Below are 23,096 nucleotides of genomic sequence, written 5' to 3'. Positions count from 1 at the left end.
GCATGTGATGAGTCTATCATATATTCGTTTCACAGTTTAAGTTGAATAACAGAAATAAATGCACTTTTTAAGATATTCTAATTTTCCGAGTTTCACATGTATGTCTGATGAAGAACTGCAATTTTAACAAGACAAGAATATGTTTTTATTATGAACCATTTTTGCCGCAAACATCGAGCAAACCAACTGAACAGCTGTGCTGTCAATCAGACAAAGGTCTAATAAACCCAGAGATTGACTTTGCCAAAACTCACATGGTTAGGGAAGAGAGGAAAATTTGATTTCATGACTTTCTTATGACTCAATATTGTCCACTCCAGTATGAATTAAACATAGGATTACATATTGCTGTCTAAAACCTTATTATGTTTAATTCAAGGCTAAGGACCAGTTAATCATACACCAATGAGCATGGTTCAAATGTTCATAATATTAACTTATGTAAAGAACACAATGATAAGTTTTCCTTAACTAGACTTAACTATTTACGGTACACAGTCATGTGTGTAACAAGTACACGCACTCAATAGTAAAATGTAAACGTGTAGACTGAAAGTCACCTTAAATACTTAATGGATGTCCAGTTATTTGCTTGTGGAAACAATGCATCAAGTCAAGTCCCCGCAGGATTTTTTTTTTCACATTACAGATTCAAACTATACAAATGATTACAAATTATTACTGTGATTATGTTTCACACTTTTAGAGAGACATTACATCAGTGACTGAATCTCCTTGTGTTGATAAGCTCGCACAAACTCTCGATAACAGCATAGAATGGATTGAATTTGTTTCTTTCGGCAAGAAAATAAAATACATGTACAAACAAAAACATTTTATTGGCTTCATCTGCTTTGTCAGACAATAAATATAGAAGACAAATGAACTTGCTAATTTTGTAAACTTAAAAATATATATATTTAAAGACATAAACCTAAATTGCAGTCTTACTAAACAACATCATTTCTCGTCAGATTATGCTGTCAGAAATGTACACTTAGATCATGCAACAGTGAACTTCATTGCTGATTCCATCTCAGGCAGAGGAAGAGCACAACGCGACCGAGGAGCACGACAACAAAACTCATCTTACCTGCTTTTAGGAAGACATTATTTACCGTTCTTATCACAATTTAACATCCAGCACATGTTAACCAGGCAGTGTAAGAAATATGGCACATACAAATAGGGCAAGTGAAATACTTTCACGTTTTACTTACTCAAAAAAGTTTCTCCGGCTCTACATAAACGCACGTCTTCATGAATCCAAAGAGGTGCTCCAAATTGGACTTGCTACAGCTCTTCACAGTCAGTATTTGGCACACTTAAACTTTCCCCTTGAGTATCCATGTTGTCTCCTCTGCATACATTATCTCATTGATATAAACTGTGGACAAACAAAAATAGGATACAGCAGCCAACAGCTCCCGACGTCAATGCTGTTATACCGCTATATATGCTGGTTATAGAAAGTACAAAATGTGTTAGTGCTAAAAAGTGACATTTGAAAATAAACACTATTTAAAATAAAGTAATATTACAAATATTTTTACAATTTTACAGTCCATTATATGAAACAGTTAATCAGCCCCAGGTTGAGTATCTGCACAGGGACAAAACATGATGGCATTTGTTGCAGGAGAGGCAGTAGCACAAGAACAACAGACCCAACTGCTGCCAAAAATATTTTTTGCTGAAGAATCAAGCAAAAACCAGTCTAATGACGTCCCCGTGGATGGGTTACCGACACGGGTGAAGCCAAGGTGCTGCTTCTGCTTTATTGCTGCTGCAGTGAGTGCACAGGCTAGAACAAGACATGGGCAAAATGATAAAGTCCTGAATTACTACTCCTTTTAGACATTCATGAATCAAGATGTATTTCTAGAATAACTGCCAGGTTATTTTAGTTGAAGCATAAAGCAATGAGTGAATAAATGCATACTGTTTTTAATGATTATTGCAAAGCTAAAATAATACTGTGTGTATTTCTCACTCATCCTTGGCTGGCACTAGAGGGGGCACTAACTGTGTAAAAATAACAGTGATGGTGTTTTCTTTGCACAGTGAAAATTTAACTCAATATTTCCATCAGGTGAAATGTCAAACTGGATACAAAACTGAAGATGTTTCCTACTTTGTTTCAGGTCAATGCTGTCAATGCAATGCAATATAACAGCTCATTCCTGGATAATAAAATACCTGTGAAACTCTTTTTTAAAGGCTGGCAGCTACAGTTTTGAAATCCATGTGTCACTCACTTGTGCGCGCGAGCATGTGAAGCATACAGCAGAGAAGAATGTGCACACAGTGAGAGTGCACAGCCTGCAGCTGTGATGTGGATCACTGATATTCTATTGCTGGGAATGAACAGGGTAAATAATCCAAGGTGCTCTGCTTTGTGTGTTTGATTCTGCAGCCAAGAGCATGTGAACAGAGCATAGCCTACTACAGAGTCTTCCAACAGAAGGACCAATTTGCCAGCATTCAGAGCAGCTTGACCCCGGCCACCTCACATGAATGCAGTCATTCTGTGAGAGCAGGGAGCACTGGCTCTCTCAGGAGGCGGCTGCTTTTCCTCCCGAAGGACACCCATTTCTGACAGTGACCCCAGTTAAACAATGAGCTCTAGCTGCTAATGAGGACTGCTGCGTCAGCTCAAATCAGCTCTGAATCATGGAAGAAAATGTGATGGAAAAAGGATGCAGTGACAGAGCAGTCGTAGCTGTGCTGCCCTGGGCTCTGTTGTGCTTGTGCTTAGACCGCAGGCCTGTAGCAGAGGAACAGATCTAGTAGTTTCCCCCTGCTTTCAGAACCGGGTGCTCTCATGTTTGAGCATTCGGATGCTGGTGAGTGTCCCGCTGCCTCTGTGCTGATACCCGTACGCCTGGCGCTGCCCCTCCAGTCACCGAGCGGTACTGCAGGCTGAAGACATGCTGCTGCTGCTGGGACTGGAGCTGCTGGAGCCACGGTCCTCATACACACTAATCTCCAACTGAGGGCACGAGTGAAGGAACAAGTGCACTTCCATGAAGTCATGAAGCATTAATAAGGTGGCTCCTGCACTGAGCCAAAGCAGGCCCATGCAATGTGATGGTCTGCTGGACACAATCTGGGTCTCCTCTGTATCCCAGGGTGGAGCAAGCAATTTGAAATACTTTAATTTTCTTAGAGTTGAGTCACACAATACAATAAAGAACACATTATAAAGCCAAAGACAAGGAAAAAAATAAAATGGCACTGCCATTCTTCAGGTTTACTCCAGCTAATAATGACTGAGCAATGAAGTGCTACACAAAACTGCTCTTTATATGCTAATTTATTCATATTATTGCTAGCTGGTTTCCACTGTTACCTTTGCCCTCATGGTTCCCTCATGCATTAAATAGTTTAGGACATGTAACAGAGGCAGACATGTGAAGGATACAACGCGCATTCCTCTCTCTAAGGGGTCTGTGAGGAGTAGGCCTCTGGGAGCATAGATCTTCTCATTCTGCTCCTGGATGTAGCCTGATATCTTCTTCAGCACCTGGCACAGAGGAGGAGGCAGACAGGGCTTAGGCAGAGTCAGAGGTGCATCTTCACATAATCCACATTTGATTAGAATCACTGGAGACCTGATAACAATATCTAAACACACTCAGTATGAAGCCAAGCATTACATAATGTGGACAAGACGTTCCAGGAGCTTAGACACATAAGCACCAGGAATATATAAGGTTTGCCGTCGCTACTGTACACAACAACAGAGAGGAAATGCAAATATCTACTCCTTAAAAAAGTCTCATCACCTGAAAACACGTAGTTAATAAAAGACACAAATCTGTGCAGCCTATGGTCTTGTATTTAGGGCTTCTTCACAGATGGCTCTGACTATTTGCTGAACATCTCTCCTTGTTCTTCAACCCCCTTCACGCTGAGCTGTCCTACAAATCTCAGAGGTTCATTCAGGCTGGGTATAGCTCGAGGACTCTATTCAGTAGTTCAGTAGTTGAATATAAAGTGTTAGTGCCAGGAGTAACGTACAACATGCTGGTACAAAACAGTGTTTAAAGAAAAGCAAAGAAGCATAGCACTTGGCCTGTTTCTTGTTTACACCAGGTCAGGCTGACGACTGATGATCAGCCATGCAAGAACTACCCCTATTATCAAAGTGGCTTCATTAGCACAGTTTATTCAGCTCCGTGAATGCCTCTGTGGACACCTGAAGCGGATGTGCCATGCCTGTTCTGAAATCTGTCTAACCATGTCAATCTGCTGCACATGCCTCGCTAAGCTTTATGCACACCGAGGATTCAAAGTGCTCTCCATGTAAGGCGGAATATAGCTATATTCCGTCTGATTTTGTCCATTGTTTTCGGAGTATCGGGAGGTTTGACATGTTTAATTAAACCCCCTATTAAAAAAATACACCACTATGAAAGAGGGAACACTGAAGACCTGTGATTGACATAATTGAAAAATATCATGCAGAGACTTCCCCTCTTGCAAATCGGCAACTAGAAACTACTGACAGCAGCTGCTTTAGTCATATTATGTGCACAGGTGCAGAATGTGACGGCAAAGCCAGAAGCGATCAGGTCCTTAAGAATCCTGTTAGCCGTGTGTGGCCTTTTTATCAGTTGGACTGTGCGACCTCCACTTGGGTGGCTGCTGTTTTTGATCTCCATCAGTCAGAACGCCCTAGAGCTATGACGGTAAACAATATGTAGCCGAATGTGCGTTAAGTGGAGCGATACCCAGCCGAGGACATGAAAGCAGTTTAGAGAAGGACAGTTCTGCACAGCTTCAAACACTGTTACAGCGCACCTTTGGACTCTCCTTCAGCCGCTTTGCGCTCCAGTAAAGAAATGTTAAACAAGATACAGGACGAGATGTGATCGGGCAGACAAAGATGAGGATAGAGACAAACAATGGAAGTATCTAAAAAGGACTGCCATCAAGTTCTTCACAAAAAGTGCTATAGACAACATTTTGTAACAACATTAGAGGAGTTGAATATCCTTTCTGTGTTTTGACAAAGACAAAGAAATGATCAACGACAAAACTATTGGAGAGAAGGTTACCAATTTAAAGGTATGCATGTAATTAATATATTTGGTCCAATTGTGACAGGTTATTTTGTTGTTTGCAAACGTGAGGTGACCCTGTAATTAACCTGGGCGAGTGCAGTATTCGAGATTTGCAAATCGTGTCCATTCATATGTAATTGAACTTTGATAGTGATTTATTGTGCAGGAATAATACAGATGTATCTGAAATATGCAGAGCTGCAGGTATTTCTCCATGTTGATTTAAATGCCAATCTCTGGAGTCTCTTATGACAGCTAACAAGTGGCCACAGTCCTCGCAGGGCAATGAAGTTGAACTCCATTAGCGACAGGCTTTTCTGTGTAAGACGGCCCCGCTCACTTTCTCTGTGCGGCTCCAGTTTCCTCACTCAGTCCAAATACATTTAGGGAACCCAATAGTGTTGTGTAGATGAAGTAGCTTTCGTCTAAACTGCAAATATCAAAGGTTGTTCCCGCGCGTATGCCCCTCTAAAGGGCACATTTAATGCACAAGTTATGGCCTGGAACGGCTTCAGTAACACTCACTGAGATAAACAGGCTGCACTGCTGATGAAGAGCTGTTATATTTGGACTTGATGCAAAAGGTTCACATGATGCGTTTTCCACCGAGACTCCGAGATATTTAATCATTAGGAAGACAAAGCTGTCATTATGGGAAACTATGCCCTATTGCATAGTCTCCCATTATGACGCACTGGAGGAACCTATTTGCAAAGTGTATACGTCAAATGCTTATTTAAAGCATTGTTATTTTTCAAATCAGCTTGAGCCCATCCAACATTAAAAATATATGAACATTTCTTTGGTGTCACATTATTTCAAGTGGTTGTATCATGCTTTAGTTAGAAAATAAAATATATTGATCTAAAGCTGCTTAGTCAAGACGTCGCCATAGATTCTAGTTGGACAAGAGCTGAAAATCTCCTGTTGCTTTATTGGACTTGGCCACCATTTTCACATACTGAGAAATGATCTTACCTAATATTAGGAGCACTTCGACTTAACTGCATGGACGTCGAAATGCTCCAAACGTGTTATTACGCCTTACAATATAGTTCCCCTTTTTATCCGCTTAGAAAATTGTCATTTTTACATTTTGTGTAACTATACTTGGATTGTGTAACTTTTCACGTAACTGTGTTTAAATAGGGAAAACGTGGAACAGCTCGGTAGCTTCTAACTTCACCCCATTTTGGAGCTATGCCTGTGCTGGGAGTGGCTAAATGCTAACAACATTTGCGTGACTGAGCGCACACACAAAGACCAGACAGACACGCATCAACTCGTCTAAGCTGAGGTAAGAACATATCTCAGTATGGAACAATGGTGGCCTATTCCTTTTAAGATCTGAAGGAAACATCAAAACAAACACCACGGCCTTTTGGCTCTGCATGGATGTAGCTACTGTCGGACATCAGTGCTAGTTTTAGAACAGGCTGCCACATGTTGCTTCGCCATCAGTCAAGCTCCAAGGGAGGTTTTTGTTTGTCGGTTTTCTCTGCGGAGGAGAGCTGAACTTATTGCGGAGCATAAGCTGGGTGGGAGGTAAAGACAAAAAAACTTTGGGTAAATTGGAGGAGCACTGCATGAGCAGATGTCACAGCACTTAGAATAACTGTCATGAAAGATTCAAAGATGATGATCCAAAGCACAGCTTGAGGCATTTTTTGATGCCATATGACCATTGTTATTTGGTAAAAAGCTTAAAAAAGCAGCTGTGGCTGATGCAGCTGTGGCTGAACACTATTCTGTCCTCAGTGTCGTAGATTAAAGTCTTGGCTTTGACAATTTTCTGAATGTCTTAACCCCCCACAGACATTCACAGTTGATATCTTCCACAAAGGTAATGACCATATTTGGACTGCACATCACTGTGAAGGAGACAAGGAGCTTTATGACACTATCAATACAAAGAGTTTTTAGTGAGTTAACCAAATGTCATAAAATACACATAAGAATGGGTGAGTATTATTTACTATGACATCAAAACCAAGCTACCAGCCAAAAGTCAAACATATTATCTCCCCTGTACCTTCTCATATCTTGTTTCCATGCACAGGAAAACGAAATAGGCCGTTGCACAGGCCAGACATCCCTCCATGTATGACTGCCCTCCGATTTTCTCAGCCTCTGCGTAGTAAGAGTTCAGCGTCTTCACGGTCTCCTCCAGCAAACTCCGCTCGATCTACTTACAGCACAAGCACATAAAGATAATAAAACCGTGATTAAATGTCTGCTGACTTTTGTGCCATGAGATTCAACACCATTTGGTGCGGATGATATTCGGGTTTCAGTCTTTGTTATATTTTAAAAAACATTTCTCTTTAGCAATTGTTTAGCATTATTTTAGAGCAGATTTAGCCCTAGTTTAGATTCACATTCAGGCGTAGTTTAGAACCAATTTAGTCCAATTTGAGAGCTGTTTCAGACCAAGTTTAGAGTGAGTTCAGTCTAAGTTCAGGTCTGATTTAGCTCTGTTATAGACCTGGTGGTAAAACAGGGGCAATGCTGTTTAAATAGTGGGTAATGCTGTGAAGGGGCTCCCTCAGTGTGTGAGACCTGCATGCCTCCCAACTGACTCAGACTCCTACAGTCTCCTGAAAATCCCCCTCCCCATCACTCACTAATGCTAATATAACAACCTTAATGGGGCATATCACATATTTCTGTTGCAGAAGCCAAAGTAAATGTGAAGTGTAAAGCAAAAGCATTTTTATGTCCAGATTCATTTTTCCCCTTTGCACACTGAACAAAGCTTTAGTTTAACCATTTTGGGGATAATAGCAAGACTTATGACTAAAGACGTCAAATGTAAAATACAAAGTCGCATTTATCATTGTAATGTCTCCTGTGGAGTAATTTATTTAATATATGGTTTGGGGTACATGCTTTTGACCACACACTCACCCTGTTGTCAAGCTCAGACGGGAACTTGGACTGGAAGCGGCACAGTGTTCCCTCGCTGTAGTCTCTCTGTATGAAAACCTTTGTGGCCAGAGACGCACTGTGCCTCAGCTCCTGCAGGTTATGGATCTGTGTGGGGGTAGAGAGAGGGGAAGCACAAAATAGTTCTGTATCCTTATTGAAGGTTAGAAACAAAGCATAATATCTGTTTTCCAGCGTGGCAGTGTTTGCATCTGGCTGGCACCAAGCAGACTAAAACTAGGAGACATCACAAACACATTCCTCCACTATGATCTCATTCAAAATCATACAATCCTTACAGTCCATAACACGTAGAATATGTTCTATTCACTTCATCTGCTGGTGGTCATAATGTTATGGGTGCACTAGGCCTCTTGCGGCTTCATTGCTGACACTGTTATTATGATGAAACCTTAACAGTGCATTAAAGAACTAGCAGGCTCATTCCCTCTATAAGCAGTGGTCCTGAGTCCTATGTTTCACACTCATCCCCCCCAGGGATACAATGAAGAGGAGGTGGGCCAGAGTAAACTGCCCCCTGCTGAGCTAAATGACTAGTCTCAAGATGACCATAATTAGAGATGCAGTGTTTGGGAACAGAGAGAGCAGAGAGCTGCAGACAGCTTCTTTCAATTGTGTCCTGTCAGTTCAGATCTGATAGTGCCTAAAATAGGCCTTTTGTTAAAAACATTCATTATGGCTAAGATGACATTGAAAGATCCTATTGTAAAGAATTTGAATTTCATCCACTGTGAGATAAATAGAGTCTTATATTATTGAGAAGCATTACATTCAGTTTCTTTGAAGTGTTGGCAGCTTTGAGGTCTGTAGACTGAGAAACAATCAAAAGTGACGTGGGACACAGTTAGAATCCAAAAACATCATAAGTAACTGGCCTTTAAACATGATTTCTTTCATGTGTGATGTGAATCACTCGTTCTTACACTCCCGACCAAAGCTTGTTTTATTTGGGATAATTTAGTCAGGACAGTGCATGTTAATCAACACCAGATTGCAACCACGGGCTAATTTCCATCCATTGTCCCACACTCATGCCACAGACACACTCTCATTCATCCTGGCCCTCGAGAGGAACCTATTGTAAACCTCCATGTAATCACTAGTGCACTCACCCCCCACCACAGCTCTGCAATAATCTGTGTACGGTGCACAGAGTAGAAGTATAGACCATTATCATCACCCAATAGGAGCTTGTGGAGAACCCAGAGGCAGGCGACACGGGTTTGGTTCAATGGAAGCGTAACTCGTCAGCCTTTCTTTAACTGTAACATGGACTGCGTTCAGCCCAGCAGGACGTCCTGGCACATATGGGTCTATTGACCCACTCGGTCATTGCTCAGCAAAGCAGCCAGGAGGGAAACACCCAAAAACTAAAAACATCGTCTTTACATTTCATAAACTTGGACTCAACAGACATGGCTCACACAATTGTGGTGTTAAAAGTCTAAGCACGCAGCCCAACGTAGGACTCACCTCCTTTAATTATTATCATTATATATATATATATATATATATATATATATATATATATATATATATATATATATATATATTTTTTTTTTTTTTTTTTTTTTTTTCTTTGCTTAATATATCTGAGCAGCCTTCAGCAGCTACCACAGAAAGCTCTCTTATGGTCAAAGTCCTTGCGAGGGAGATACTCTCTCAGTGCTTATGTTTTCTGCCCTGTCTGATATCACTCCTCGATCTAGTCTGTTTCTGTCTCCAAATATAGAACAGTCATGTTTAAGTCACACTGATGAACATGCAGGAGACTATTAGGGAGCCCTATACTGTGGCATTCTGTCTGCCTGCCGCCCACTCCACTTTGAATCTGTGCCAAGTGCACAATTTGTGAAAGCATACTGCAACCAATAAAAGTGAGCAGGCAGCCCCAGCAGTAATCAACAGAGGCTATAACACAACTGTGTAAAACTGCTATGATACGAATATAAACACTGTGCATGTTGGTTACTGTAGGCCTCCAGGGACACAGGGCCAGGGGATCACTGCACTGAACCTCAGTGGACATGCTAAGCACCACAGGTTGCTCCACTGCCCCCACTGTTAGATATGTTTATTCTACTGATTGCTCGTTCAGTATTTCTCATATTCTTAGCCCTCTTTTATTCCTTTTGGCCATAAAGAGAACAATTCTTCATTTTTTCAATCAAAAAGGCATGCCAAAGGCCTGTAAATCTTTAAGGTTTAGTCAGTGTGAACAGAACTGTCAACTGTCCGTGAAGCTGAGGGAGAACTCGGTGAGTGCAGAAAGGGAATGTGGTTGGAGTAAGATGCCGTTTTATGTTGATTACTTTGCTTCAACACATCACTCCTGGCTCGGACTGGGCTCTGCGCTGGCAGGAGCGGACATAGCAAATCCAGAATATTACACAATGCGCAGATTGTAGGCTGCTCACTTAGCTCTGTCACTTGCTGACAGTGCATATTGTGAATGCAGTGGAATTATTTTTGAGATAATACGAGGAGACAGGAGAAGAGGGGCAGAGAGCGAGAGAGAGAGAGAGGTGGATGGATAGGGCTCCAACAGGAAGTAAATTGTGGCGCTCAGCTCTGAGTCCAGCCAATGATGACTACAGACTGCTGCAGCCTGTTAGCTTTAAATATGTCAGGGATCAGGAACGCTTGGAGCCAGCCGGGGAATATGAATGGCTTATGCGCTTGTTTAAAGAGGGAGTGGCCAGGGATTTTAACCAACTGTTTGTCACCTGTGTAAGAGCAAAATGCATTCAACAGCTGTTCTGTTCAGCATTTGGGGACTATGAATTAATATGTCTAATGTGTCTTATTCCCGTGCACTTTTATGAATAAAACTGGTAGATATATTTCAATACTCCAACAAAGTAAGTCAGTAGATGCATCCAGGAGAAGCTGCCATCAGAATGCAGTCATAACTACATTTGCTTTCCCATAATCACTTGTTGTACAATGTCTCGAGAACTATCTCAAAGCCTAAAGCATTTCTGCTGTCTTTGCTGAATGTAGTAAATGAAAACACAATAATTAGAAAATGAGTATATGGCTGAACAAGAGCTGAAAGTGTGTTTGCGAAACAGCTGGCATTCCCTTAGCAGAGGAGCGCTTTGCATTCAGGTTAAAAAATAATGATGCACCACTGCCAATTTGAACTTTGCAGTGCAGCAGCGCTCCCTGGCCTGGTCATTAACATGGTAATGAAGGCAGATCATGTCTTCGGTGCAGATATTATCAAGGGCACAAGGTAAGGAGGAGGAGGAAGTGTTATCAAGGCACTTCTGTGGCTAAAAATACATGTGGAGTCACCGGTGTATTGTAAAGGGGCTGTCTGGAATACTCATTGTACAGTATGCCTCCCTCACCCACGGATGTCAAATAGTAAGAATATAGCACTTTTAAATGGAATTATCCTCTGATACATTAACGAAATCTGGCAATAACATGGCTTGTCATTTCAATCACAAGCAATGACAGACACAGTCTCTGTCCATGGTGCTGACTGACTCCAACACCAATTTGATGATCCACTCCTCAGTACGTTTCATGGAAGTCTTGTCTCTAAATAACTTAAATAGGCGACAGATTATAGCACGACAACTTTGCGGATGGTGCGTTAGAGTTGATGATGATCTGAAGTTCCTCAATGCAAAAACAGAGAAAAATACACGAATGCTAAGAGGCAACAAAATATAGGCTATTATTCCCTGAGTGCTGCCGTAAATTGTGTTTTTTAATAAGATGACATAGACTCCATCGACTATATATAAACAACAAGCATGGTGCAACAACAGCCCAGCGATAGGGCGTCCAAGACACAAACAAGTCTCTTTTTCCCCCGCAGATGTTCAAGACTCATCAAAGCAGATCTCACCTCTGTCGCCATGTTGCCGCGAGGGTCCGTCCGTGCGTCCTTCCAGCTGTTGTCCCGGGGAGACCACGACCACCTCTGCCCGCTGCTGCTGCTGCCAACTCGCCTCGTGTAGCGGCGTGCAGTGTGGGACAGCGCTCTCGAGACTGGAGCCAAGCGGAAACCGAGAGACGCGTGAGGAGCGAGCGAGCGAGCGAGTGAGCGCGCGCGTGTACGGCAGCAGCGAATGCAAATGATTTTTTTGAATTTCTAATAACACTAAAGAGGTGAATCATTTCGTGGCTTTGATTTCCAGCTGCAGGTCATAATAATATTTCAAACGTTTGCTATTCAATGCTTAAAGACAAATGTAGATACAATTACACTATCCACAGTAGAAAGAGACCAAACAATAGATTGCTCCTCCATAATACATACTCTAAAGTGCATGCACATCCAAAATTCAGGGTCCTCTGGAAGGATGGAGATTCATCCCTCTATATCTTTAATGGACCAGTATGAAACTTTTATTAGAGTCCACTCAGGCACTACAGCCATTTTGCTACACTTGATGACGGCAAATCTCTCCCCGGGTTAAAAATGTACCAGTTCGACTTAGTTCGGCAGCATAGCCAGCATCCTACACCCAAAGAATGGAGAGATGTGTTTGAAGCACAATAGAAGAAGAACATAGCGATTATGAGTCTATTTTTGGGCGACACTTTTATTTCCCTCCACTGCTTTGACAGCATGAGTCATGACATGTGCTCAAATTAGCTGCCTCTCCTGTCCATACTTTACTCACTCCCCTGAGGTATATGCTTGGATCACACTCCTGGCAAAGACACTTGGATCTGTAGTCACATAAACAAACAAGAGTGCCACAAAGGCATAGCAGCTTTCGGCTCGTATGAATGGAAACAGAATCCAGAAATAGGATGGTGGAGGCGCTCTAACAAAATGAGAATAATGCAGAACTGATGCTGTTTGCCAGGATTTCTGCAGATTGCTCGAAAAGATGCGTATCTAATAACATGCTGGCACAGTTTCCCTGGGGCCGCATATTCACATCAATGTGTTTCTGTGCATTCTGATGAGTTTGAACGTATTTAACTGGAGTCTTCTTCTCTGCATTTCTACTCTACACATTCTGTCCACCACAGATTTGACTGTTCAAGCTCATTGTATGTCCTTCGTGTAACCAGCACAATTGTTGCCCATGCTCTGTACCAGTTAAGAACAGTCCTGCCTTCTTGCCAAGGTCATCTGAATCATCTGTGAGCACTGCTATTCCCCCAGTAAATCTTGTCAGGATTTGGTTTGCACTAAAAATAGTCATTATGCAAACTAAACATAAAATGATGAATCAAAATGTATCTCTAGAGCATGAACACACAGCAAAACATAAAGAATTTTATATCAAAAGCACCATAAAAAAAAACAATAGTCAGTTGGAATTAATACATCTTCAGCTTGGACTTGCAGGTCAGTTTTGACACACAGGTCCAATGGGAGCAACTCCCATAACTTACGCACCGCAATGGCAAAAAAACAACGATCGTCTCACTGCCCCATTGGGACTCGGGCAGATCCAAATCCTTCCAGAGAGGACGACCACAGGCATCTGCAGGGGCTCGTGGATGTGGTTAGAAGCTCAGACACTAATGGCCGTTGAGGGGTTTAAAAGCAAACATTACATTTTAAAATCAATGCATTAACGGACTGGGAGCCAGTGGAGCGAGGAGAGGATTGGAGTGATGTGTCTGTGTCTGGGCGAACTGGGTGGACATCCCTGTCACACAGTTTCCTCAGCAAGTCTGATGATATGTAAATAACTACAAAACATGATGCATGTTGAGACAATTATTATATACCATACCATGCCACATCAACCTTATTCATGAAGACAAGTACTTTACTTTAAATCTTACAGCTTGGTCAAAGTGCCGTACACAAATATTGCAAAAACTGCTGCTCACCATCCATGTAAACATGTCGCTCACGATTTCTCGTGAGTTCTGGGCCATACTTTCTCAAGCAATGGTGAGAAATGTCTTAAAACGCTGTCTGAACCCAGAGGATTCCACAATTCACTAAAAGCGTAATCTTTAAAGCCGCACATTTAGCAGATAATGAAAAGAGTCATGAAATTTAATTTAAAGATGTGGTTGTGATGTCTCTGTTATAGTGCCTCAATGGTTACACATTTGTTTATTCAAAGGCCACAGAAATGTTTATGGTTTAGCTCTGAGTAAGATGTAAATTATGGTTTCTGTCTTTTGCGTAAAAGACTGATTAAAATGCTATGTAATAGAGGAAAGCCTCTGAAAGCAGTCTCAACAAAATTATTAGTTTGTTCGGACTGAATTTCCATCGCGGCTGAACATGTGCATTCCTCTGCGTATTGACAGTGTAATGAGAGGAGAGTGTGAATGTGCACTTCAGCAGAAAATACTTTGACTCATTGTACTGTGTGGGTAAGTCACACATCACAGACTGTGCTCCTCATCTTTTCAATAAAAGAAAAAAAAAAATATATATATTAGAGAAATAATTACTTAAAAAAAAAAAACCTGCTCGATGCAGTCACGAATAATTACATTTTTGAGTTCATTCCCTTTATTACAAACTGTCAACCCTAATTCCCTCCTAACTGTTATGCAACACAGGACGTTTCAGAAGCACTTGAGTCTAAAACCGTTATGTTTAGTTGTAGATGTATGGAAAGACATTACTGCCATCAACACAATGAATGTGTTTGCTTCTGTTCAGCCTCAAAGCAGTTAGACTTTTCTGCTCATAATCATTCAGAACAAACAGAGTGTCAGATCGGGACTGACTTTGGTCCAAAACTCACTGGGCCAAAGTGAAGTGGAAAGTAATCAGGGGCCCACCCACAGCCCCGGAACAATGTAGCACAGTACATGCATATTTCAAGGTACATTTTCCCCACAAATTAGACATTTTACCCAATTTTGTGAATTTATTCACATGTGCGCTTGTCCTTATTAAACCCCCGAAAGGAGACATTGTGCGACTGTCCGGGAATGTTGACCTGTCTCTTTTCCACAGCAAGCGCAAGCTAAGATTGATCAGCATGGGGATGCACTGCCAAATGCACTTGAGCAAGTCTTGGGCCTAAAACATATTAATGGACAGTTGTTGAGCTGTTGATAAGTACGTCTTAAATCGCCGTCTCTTCCTCCACACACACAAATAGGTGAAATATTGAACTTGTGTCTCCCGGGCACCGTGCCACAGCAAACAGACACTGCACTGTCGACCTGACCACAAGTGGAGGATCCCTGTCATACACAAACACACGGGCTCTGTCAGAAGAGTGCACTCGAAGAGATCGTGTTTCCGTCCAACATGACAGGAAATGAGACGCTCAACCCCAAAATATATTCACTTGGAAAATACAAAACCATATAAACATCTTAAACGTATCCAACATTTTGGAGAGCACAGCGTAGCTACATAAACAGCTTGTTCTATTTAGTCTGCTCATAAATGTCCCGCAAATCAGTCGCCTTTTAAAAGTAAGTTATTGGGTGTCCAAGTATGGCAGAGCGTGTCCTCTCCAGGTCATGTAGCACCGCTGTGTCACAACGATATGTTGTATGTACATGTATTTCAAAGGGAATAAAACTCATTCAGATGCTGTTGATCTACGGAGCCTCTTCAGAGACGCAGGCGAATACAAACTTCAAATACAAGATTTCAGATTCCTGTGTGGCTTGTGCATGTGCTCCCTGTGACTAGATGGTTTTTCCTCTGGCACTGATGTTTTCCACATCAATAGGGTGGGGGTATTACTAACCAGATCTACGCTCAAAATTTGAAGATGGGTCCCAGGGCACTGCGTTCGCCCACTGCCCGGACAGGTGGCCTTGTGAGGCACTGGATGAACATGCAGAAAACCTTTCCAATAAAGTTGAAAATTGCGTGGGAGGAAAATCTCTGGAGTGTACAATGAAAAAGTGCTTTGACTAGATGCAAACAAGGATGACACACTCCATGGAAATGAATTGTTTCTGTGAGACAATGCTCAACGTGACAGAATATAATGCATATAAGCTGCCAGGAGTATGCTTCCCTATGGCGTTACTATAGATAGAAGTATTGTATTGAGTGAGACAGCTGTGATAGCGGAGTGTCAGACTGCGGGGCTAAATAGACAAGGCTCTAATCAGTTCTAGATCAAGGGAGTCACATCAGCAGCCGTGCTTCCTTCAGCTATCTGAGGCCGAGGGGGTCCTTGTGGGGGGAGGAGACAGCAGATAAAAGGACAAATCCGAAGAAGTGCAGAATGTTCTTTGCACGGCGTTTTCACATTCAGTAATCTTATGAATCACATAGGGGAGACGTAACAGTACTGTGGCAAATTAAGAAAATCTCACGTCATTGGGAGGGCACAGCTCAAGAAATAATCATGCAAATTGTACAGTGCATTACGTCGCTGAAACATGTGAGAAAGAGGGAATGATTCAATGTGGGCGGCTAAATAAGAAAATACAATTAGAAAGTTCATGATTCACGTTCGTTTCCAATACCTAGCTATAGCTTTACGAATACAAAGGGGTGACACATTTGTTTAAGAAAAAGTGTTTGACTTGCGTGTGTTTTAGCCAAGTGGTGAACTCATGACGCTAAAAAAACTATACATGCGTTTCCAATGACATCACGCATAGTTCCGGTGGCCATTTTGAATACTGAAGTAGAATGATGCAGTACGATGTAACAATATCTCTACTCAGGATGAAAATGAAAGACAACTGATGTGGCATTTTTATTTACTTGTAATTGCTTAAGAAAACAGTTAAAACATGGCCCCGAAGATGCACGTTTATGTGATATAACCAGCAAATGTGGCACAGACATTGCAGTTCTGTCCTTCGAGCTACAGCTGGATTCACTGAAGATCTGCTTCACTCTTCAGACTAAATTAACACATCACAGAGGAAACAGAAAACCTTTCTCTAGGATTTTTACAGTTTGTCATGTCAACAGAGTCTCAGTCTGAGTCAGTGTTTAAGCTGCTCAAGACGTTAGCATGCTACCGGTTAGCATTTAGTTTCAACAATTGACAGTTGATTCAACCAACTGCCAATGCCTTCAAAACGATAAACACATGTGTGGCTCAAGTCTATGAACACTGAGGAAATACTACAGTAACAGTTCAGCTCTGACCTCTGCCACATTTTGTATCCAAGGCTAGATATTTGGAGTGTGGTTCAGGGCTTTTCTCTTGGAGAGGTCAGAGTTGAAGATAAATGCTAACCAGTAGCATGCTAATGTCTTAAGCAGCTTAAACATGACTCACTGGTTTCTTCACATAAACGTGTGTCTCTAGGGCCTCTAAGGCCTTTCATCTATATCCAGCATCTCTGATAGCCGTTCAGTATAGAGTAGAGACATTGTCATATGTTGTAGTAATAATTCTACCTCGGTATTCGAAATGGCTGCCATAACAACAAAGGTCACATGACTAAAAGGCATGTATAGGCTTGGATTATTGGTTAGCTCAATTGTTAGTACAAATAAATCTGAAAAAAACAAAACCTTGCAAAATCAAAAGTATACCCAGCATTGCAAGATATAGGGGAAAGAGCCATGAAGGATGAAATGGGCCAAAGGACGGGTAAATTGTGAATGTGAAGAAACATGTGTTATGAAACATGTGACGACGCAGATGTAACATTTACAATATTGTAGCATGTGTCTTCCATCCTCTTAAACTAGCGCTGATGTGTCTTTGCGCTGCGCAATTGCCTCATCTTGTTCCTCTTGAAAATGCCATGCACAGAGTCTCTGCCACCCCATTAAAGTGATGCGGTGCAGGCTTTTCACTGTCCTCTCGGATGATAATATTTTCTTTGTGCCGTGCTGTGACAACTGTGGTCTTGTTGTACTGTTGCTGCCAGAAGGAATGGAATGAGACCAGAGAGACGCGCCAAGAGATTCCAGCTCCGATTGCGAGTGCATGTGCTCCTTATAAAGATGGACAGATTTAAAAGGGCTTGCAAACATTTTGGAAGCGGGAAAAGATGTACCGTAACGTTGAATGCGCGAGTTGTGCAAACAGAGGACGATGTTGAGCTTTTGAAAGGCTTTGAAATGTACAGAGAGGATTTGTGGTGGAAAATACGGAGATGCCGATCAGAAGACTATCAGCAGATCAGAATCAAGTACCAGATCTGACTAAGTAATTGGTTTTGTAATGTGACTGCAACCTGGTTTTACTGGAGTTACATGGAACAATTCAGTACTAAACCGAGGTTAGAAAATGACATGCCAAACAGTTAAGAGGACTTAGTTTAAAATAATTACACAAACAGAATTAATTTCACATTTACTTATTTATTTTCATTTTTCTTGCATGCACTTTGTTGTAGCTTTGTATTAACAAACTATCTGCTTCTTCACAATGATTAAATCGACCTGTCACTCACACAGAGCATGATCAATTTGACCAATTGGAGGAGTAGATGGGGAAATGTGGGATGTATTTGTTTGTGTTGGAGTGTAGAGCTGGGCCGTCTGATGCTGATGTTAAATGGAAAGCTATACGATGTCTTCTGTGGCACTGTGCCAAGGGAAGATCTAAAAGGAGGAGAATAAACCTAGAAACAGAAAATGAAGGCTATACAGTGTATAGATTTTGCACGGCTCTTGTTTTGTTTTGAAACAGCCGGGTGAGTTTGTGGACAGGTCTGAGCTCCCACAGGATGAAGATATGGACACATGTGGAAAGACTTTCACAGCAGAGGAAACACGTCGGAGAGTGAGTGTGCGGCCCCAGACATGCATATCCTCAGCCTGAGAGAGAGGAACTGCTCTTACATAGTATATATACTTCTGTTGCCATGGTTTCATCGCTGTAAAGGTCACCTCAGTTCCTTGAAAAGTCAAATAAGCTTGACATTTCAATGCACATAACTATGTTGAAAATCGTGCTAACTTAAGCACTGGCATTTTTTTCCTCCATTTTTAGCACTACTTTAATTGGAGCAAAATGATGCAACTCTTCATCTTTGCTGCTTGATAAATAGCACTCACTTTCCTCCAAGCAAACATAGTCACTGGTTATCACACACCGCTGGCCACCAACAGCCTTAATGAGAGACAAAAAGAAACAAAAGTAATTATTGTGGTTGAATATGACTTGGAATTGATGGAAATATCTTCATCACCATCAAACTGTTAAAGGAATAGGCCACCGTTTTTCAATACTGAGATATGTTCTTACCTGAGCTTAGACGAATTGATGCGTACCTGTCTTGTCTTTTTGCGACGATGTTGTTAGCATTTGGCCTCTCCTCTATGGGGCCAAACGGGGATGAAGTTGGAAACGACCAAGCTCTTCCACGTTTTCCCTATTTAAATATGGTTATGTGAGTAGTTACATGATCCAAGTGTCCAATGTCGATTTTCTAAACGGATAAAAAGGGGTACTATGTTGTAAGGCGTAATAAAACCATAGGAGCACTTCGACGTCTGCGCAGTAAAGTTTGGCCCAATACAGGAGAGGCTAAATACAACATTTTCGGTCTTTTTGTGTGACCCAGCGCACTCACAAAGACCAGACAGGTACGATTCAACTCGTCTAAGCCCAGTTAAGAACATATCTCAGTATGGAAAAAACAATGGCCTATTTGTTTTAGTACAGCATTTAACACATATCTTTTTATCTGGAAAACCATGTGAGTCCAACTTTTTATAAAAAATAATATAAAATAAAGCATAATAATTTAAACATGCTAACTGGACACAAGATGTCAGTAAAGATACTTACTCAATGAGTAATGTTAAGGTATTTACCCCTGAACTAGTACATTTCAGGTTAAGGGGCAGGTGTGGGCTTTGTGGAACTTTTCACATGATTCAAGTATTATTGAGGGACAGCAGTGGTGACTAAGATGAGAGCAACAGAGACGATACATGCTTGCATAAAGAGGAAGTTGATTCATTGTCAACAGTAGATAACAAGGATGGCAGAAGGTGTTGCTTTGCTGTGTTGGGAATGTCAAATAGGACGAAGAGAAGCTTTTTGTTACATAACGGTCTAAATGTTTGCACTGCAGTGCAGTGAAAACATAACCGCATCTGTGCACTAAATTAGTCCACATTCAGCCTGGGACAGCGCTGGGTTAACCCCGCTGTCTGCTCTGAACTCCTCATTTGGTGCGATGAATATATTGGTATTAGTGAGTGCGCAGAGTGACAACAGACACAAGCGGCTGGCTTGTTAAACATACAGTATTTATGAGCTTTTGGCTTCAGTAGCTCAGGCCTGTCGATGATACTGACAGCTCCAACATGAGAGCGGCAGGACAGAGCAGCGTGATGTAGCGCTCTGTAATATAGTGGGGTATAATGACACCACCACTAGCAGTGTCCCACTGAGGGAAGAAAAATGAGTCTGTCAGGACGCAGGAGGAGAACGCGAGAGCAATAATAAATGTACATTTAAGGTTCTTATGTGCAACTTGGCACAACATATGCTCCTCACAGCCAACTCCTTACTCAGAGTGTAACACCTTTATATCAACAAGTATTTCAGTTTGTTTACAAAGTGAATCCATGCAGTGCATACCAAAAGAGTCTCTAAAACTGCACTGACAGCAAACCAGATGCAAGAAAATTAGCATTATAGAACTTACGTACTATACACCATGAAAAAAAAATAACAGTACATTATCTGAGCAGCAGCTTTGAAGTGCTTTATTTGTCATTGTAGAAGCATGCAACAAAAGAGTATTCAGGTGTTAGTCCTCAGCCGCACTGCCACTGTGGGTCAACCTGACCAGCATGTTTTTGAAGATAGGGGAAAACCTGGCTGGCTGCCTGGCTGGTGCAGCGTCACCTGAGTTTATCCCTGTTTCAGAGCATGGTGTCCTGCAGTGTTTCAAAGCGTGGTGTCCTGCACTGTTTCAGAGCGTGGGTGCCCTGCACTGGTCAGCTCCACCTCCTCGTTCCTCTTCCTCCTGTGCAGCTCGATCCACTACAACAGTCTTTCACCATCTTCTAGGAAGCGCTTAGCAGTTAATGTTTTATTCTCCACTGAACAAAAGAAGGCATGTGTGGCTTAGCTGTGAGTCTTGCCCGGATACCTCCTCGTTTGTCCCTTTTTTGTTTTCTGTAGCTCCTCTTGTGACACCTCCACTGTGCTGCAAAGTATTGTTGTTGTTGCAGAGTATGTGTAGTGCCCTGTGGGTTAGCACTGTCAGAACTGTAGCCTGTTGAAGACATGTTTGTTGTTGTGGAGGATAGATACACTAGAACTCAGATCAGATGGTGCAGCAGATGGTGCGGTCCTGGGGCCAGTCTCCATCAGCCCACAGTGGCAGCAGGTAGCGCCGATCACTGCTGACATGCTGCATACACGGTGTTATTCCAAGAAGTACATCACTAGAACATGAGAATTGTACACATACTATATCAACATAATACAATTTTCTGAATTAGGGCTTAAGAGTTAACTTCACAATATTTGAAACGGGAAGATTCTTGGGTCAGCCAAGGGCCAAAGATTCACTGTGCCTTCTGCCCCTTCAAATGGACTCCAAGACAAAAGTACAAAAATAGCAACATAAATAGTATCTTGCAGAAGATTATATTTGTTTGAATCCGTGATTGAAGATTATCTTTAAACCTGAAAGTGTTCATGGTGGCCCAAGCCCAGATCAGAGAATTTCTTGGCTCATGCACTTTTAATCAGGTAGTGATTTTCCAAACAGTGAGTGGTTGGTGGATTATTTTTAGAGCCCACCTGGGCCTTCAGCTCAGGAAATTACACCTTCTCCTGTTCTCCCATTCAAAGGAAACTGAGCTCAAAATGTCCTCCACATCTTGTCAACTATCTGCACAAATCTGCCTGACATTTGGTAATAGAAGAAGACGGTTCGAGCACACCAGGAGTGAGAACAATTTGAGACTGTACAATATTCGGTTGTACCGTTTTTCTTTGTAGATGGGGGGTACAACCACAGAGTGAAAGTGGTGCCAGTGGATGGAAGTAAAATACTTATAGTGTTCCAGCTTTTTTAGAAATGGCACTAAGATAATCTAAAAGCACTTGCAGAACGCAGACCTCAAACAAGCATTGTCCCAATTTCAAAATGAAATAGATAGTGTCCTCAAATAAACACAGTGAACTTAAAACCAAGATCAGTTCTTCTATTGTCCAAAAATACCACTTTAAAGCCGACCTATTTTGTCTACTGAGGATGAGAGACAATTTATACCCTTACTTTGAATCTAAAGGTTGCATAAGATTAACCTATACATATGATTTACATTTTATGCAGAACAAATGTCAACTAGAAGAATAGGCACAGCATCATAGGACGGTAAAAAAAAAAAAACTGTATAGTGTCTTATGTCTGGATGAAGAAAACATGAACTGAAAGAAAATGGAGAGAACAGCATTCTTAATTGGTGATCTTTTATATGTGAGATGTCCCACAGAAGACATCTGCTGTCACCAACGACTACAAAAAAAGAGAAGAAACATCCAAAAGATACACCATCTGTAACGTCTTTTTGGAGTTCAGCATAGAGGCAACCGAAACCATTCCCCATCTGGACGGATTTAGATTAATTATAGTAAGTACAGAGTTTAGGCTGTTAATCTAAAATGACAGAGCCAGAGAGACGTGGCGAGAGAAAGAGAAACATACTTCAACTTATCTGCTAAGTGCCAGCGGTCCGATCCAAGAACAACTTATTCTGTTTGGCCTCTTGAACACTGCAAAGTTTGTTGCTCTTGCAGCAACACAACAAGGATCAGAGGAGCACATGCTACCAAGTCTGTATAAAGTCAGTGTGCAGATCAACAGAGATTTTGAGCTGCCTACAAAGAAAGAAAACATCTGTAGAATAGAGATAATTAGAACGTGAATTGGCCCAAAATGTCAAGCCTTACATCACAGAGAAACTAAGAAAGTGTCTCCTGAAGCAAAATTGGACCAGAGAGAGTCAGTGCTCAGACCAAGTCCCACTCAGGCTGACTCAGATGTTTTTTTATGCCACACCATTAGAGTGTCTGGATTTTTGTGTGAAAGCTTGATTCACTGTTCTTCAATGCAATGCAATGTTTGAATGGTATAAGACCAACAGACTTGCTTGACTACAGCAAAAAGGCTTTTAAGATCATAATATGTTTAAGGTGAAGAAACAACTGTTCTTGTGACATACAGTAGACTATTGCACCTGTTTAGAGCCAAACAGAAGAG

At 41.6% G+C, this 23,096-nt stretch overlaps 1 protein-coding gene across 1 annotated transcript; it reads right to left on the bottom strand.

The window, feature by feature from the left end:
* Positions 1–692: 692 nt before the first annotated feature.
* golga7bb (golgin A7 family, member Bb) lies at positions 693–12,073 on the bottom strand. The gene is made up of 5 exons (XM_079559651.1): positions 11,881–12,073; positions 7,977–8,102; positions 7,102–7,254; positions 3,425–3,526; positions 693–2,992 (listed from the first exon to the last, which is right to left on the bottom strand). Exons 1-5 carry the CDS (start codon positions 11,890–11,892, stop codon positions 2,903–2,905), a joined length of 483 nt encoding a protein of 160 aa, XP_079415777.1. The 5' UTR covers positions 11,893–12,073; the 3' UTR covers positions 693–2,902.
* Positions 12,074–23,096: the final 11,023 nt, after the last annotated feature.

This window comes from Gobius niger, assembly GCF_951799975.1.
Source record: "Gobius niger genome assembly, chromosome: 7".
Classification (NCBI taxonomy): Eukaryota; Metazoa; Chordata; class Actinopteri; order Gobiiformes; family Gobiidae; genus Gobius; species Gobius niger.
This window is presented reverse-complemented; position numbering and strand designations above follow the sequence as displayed.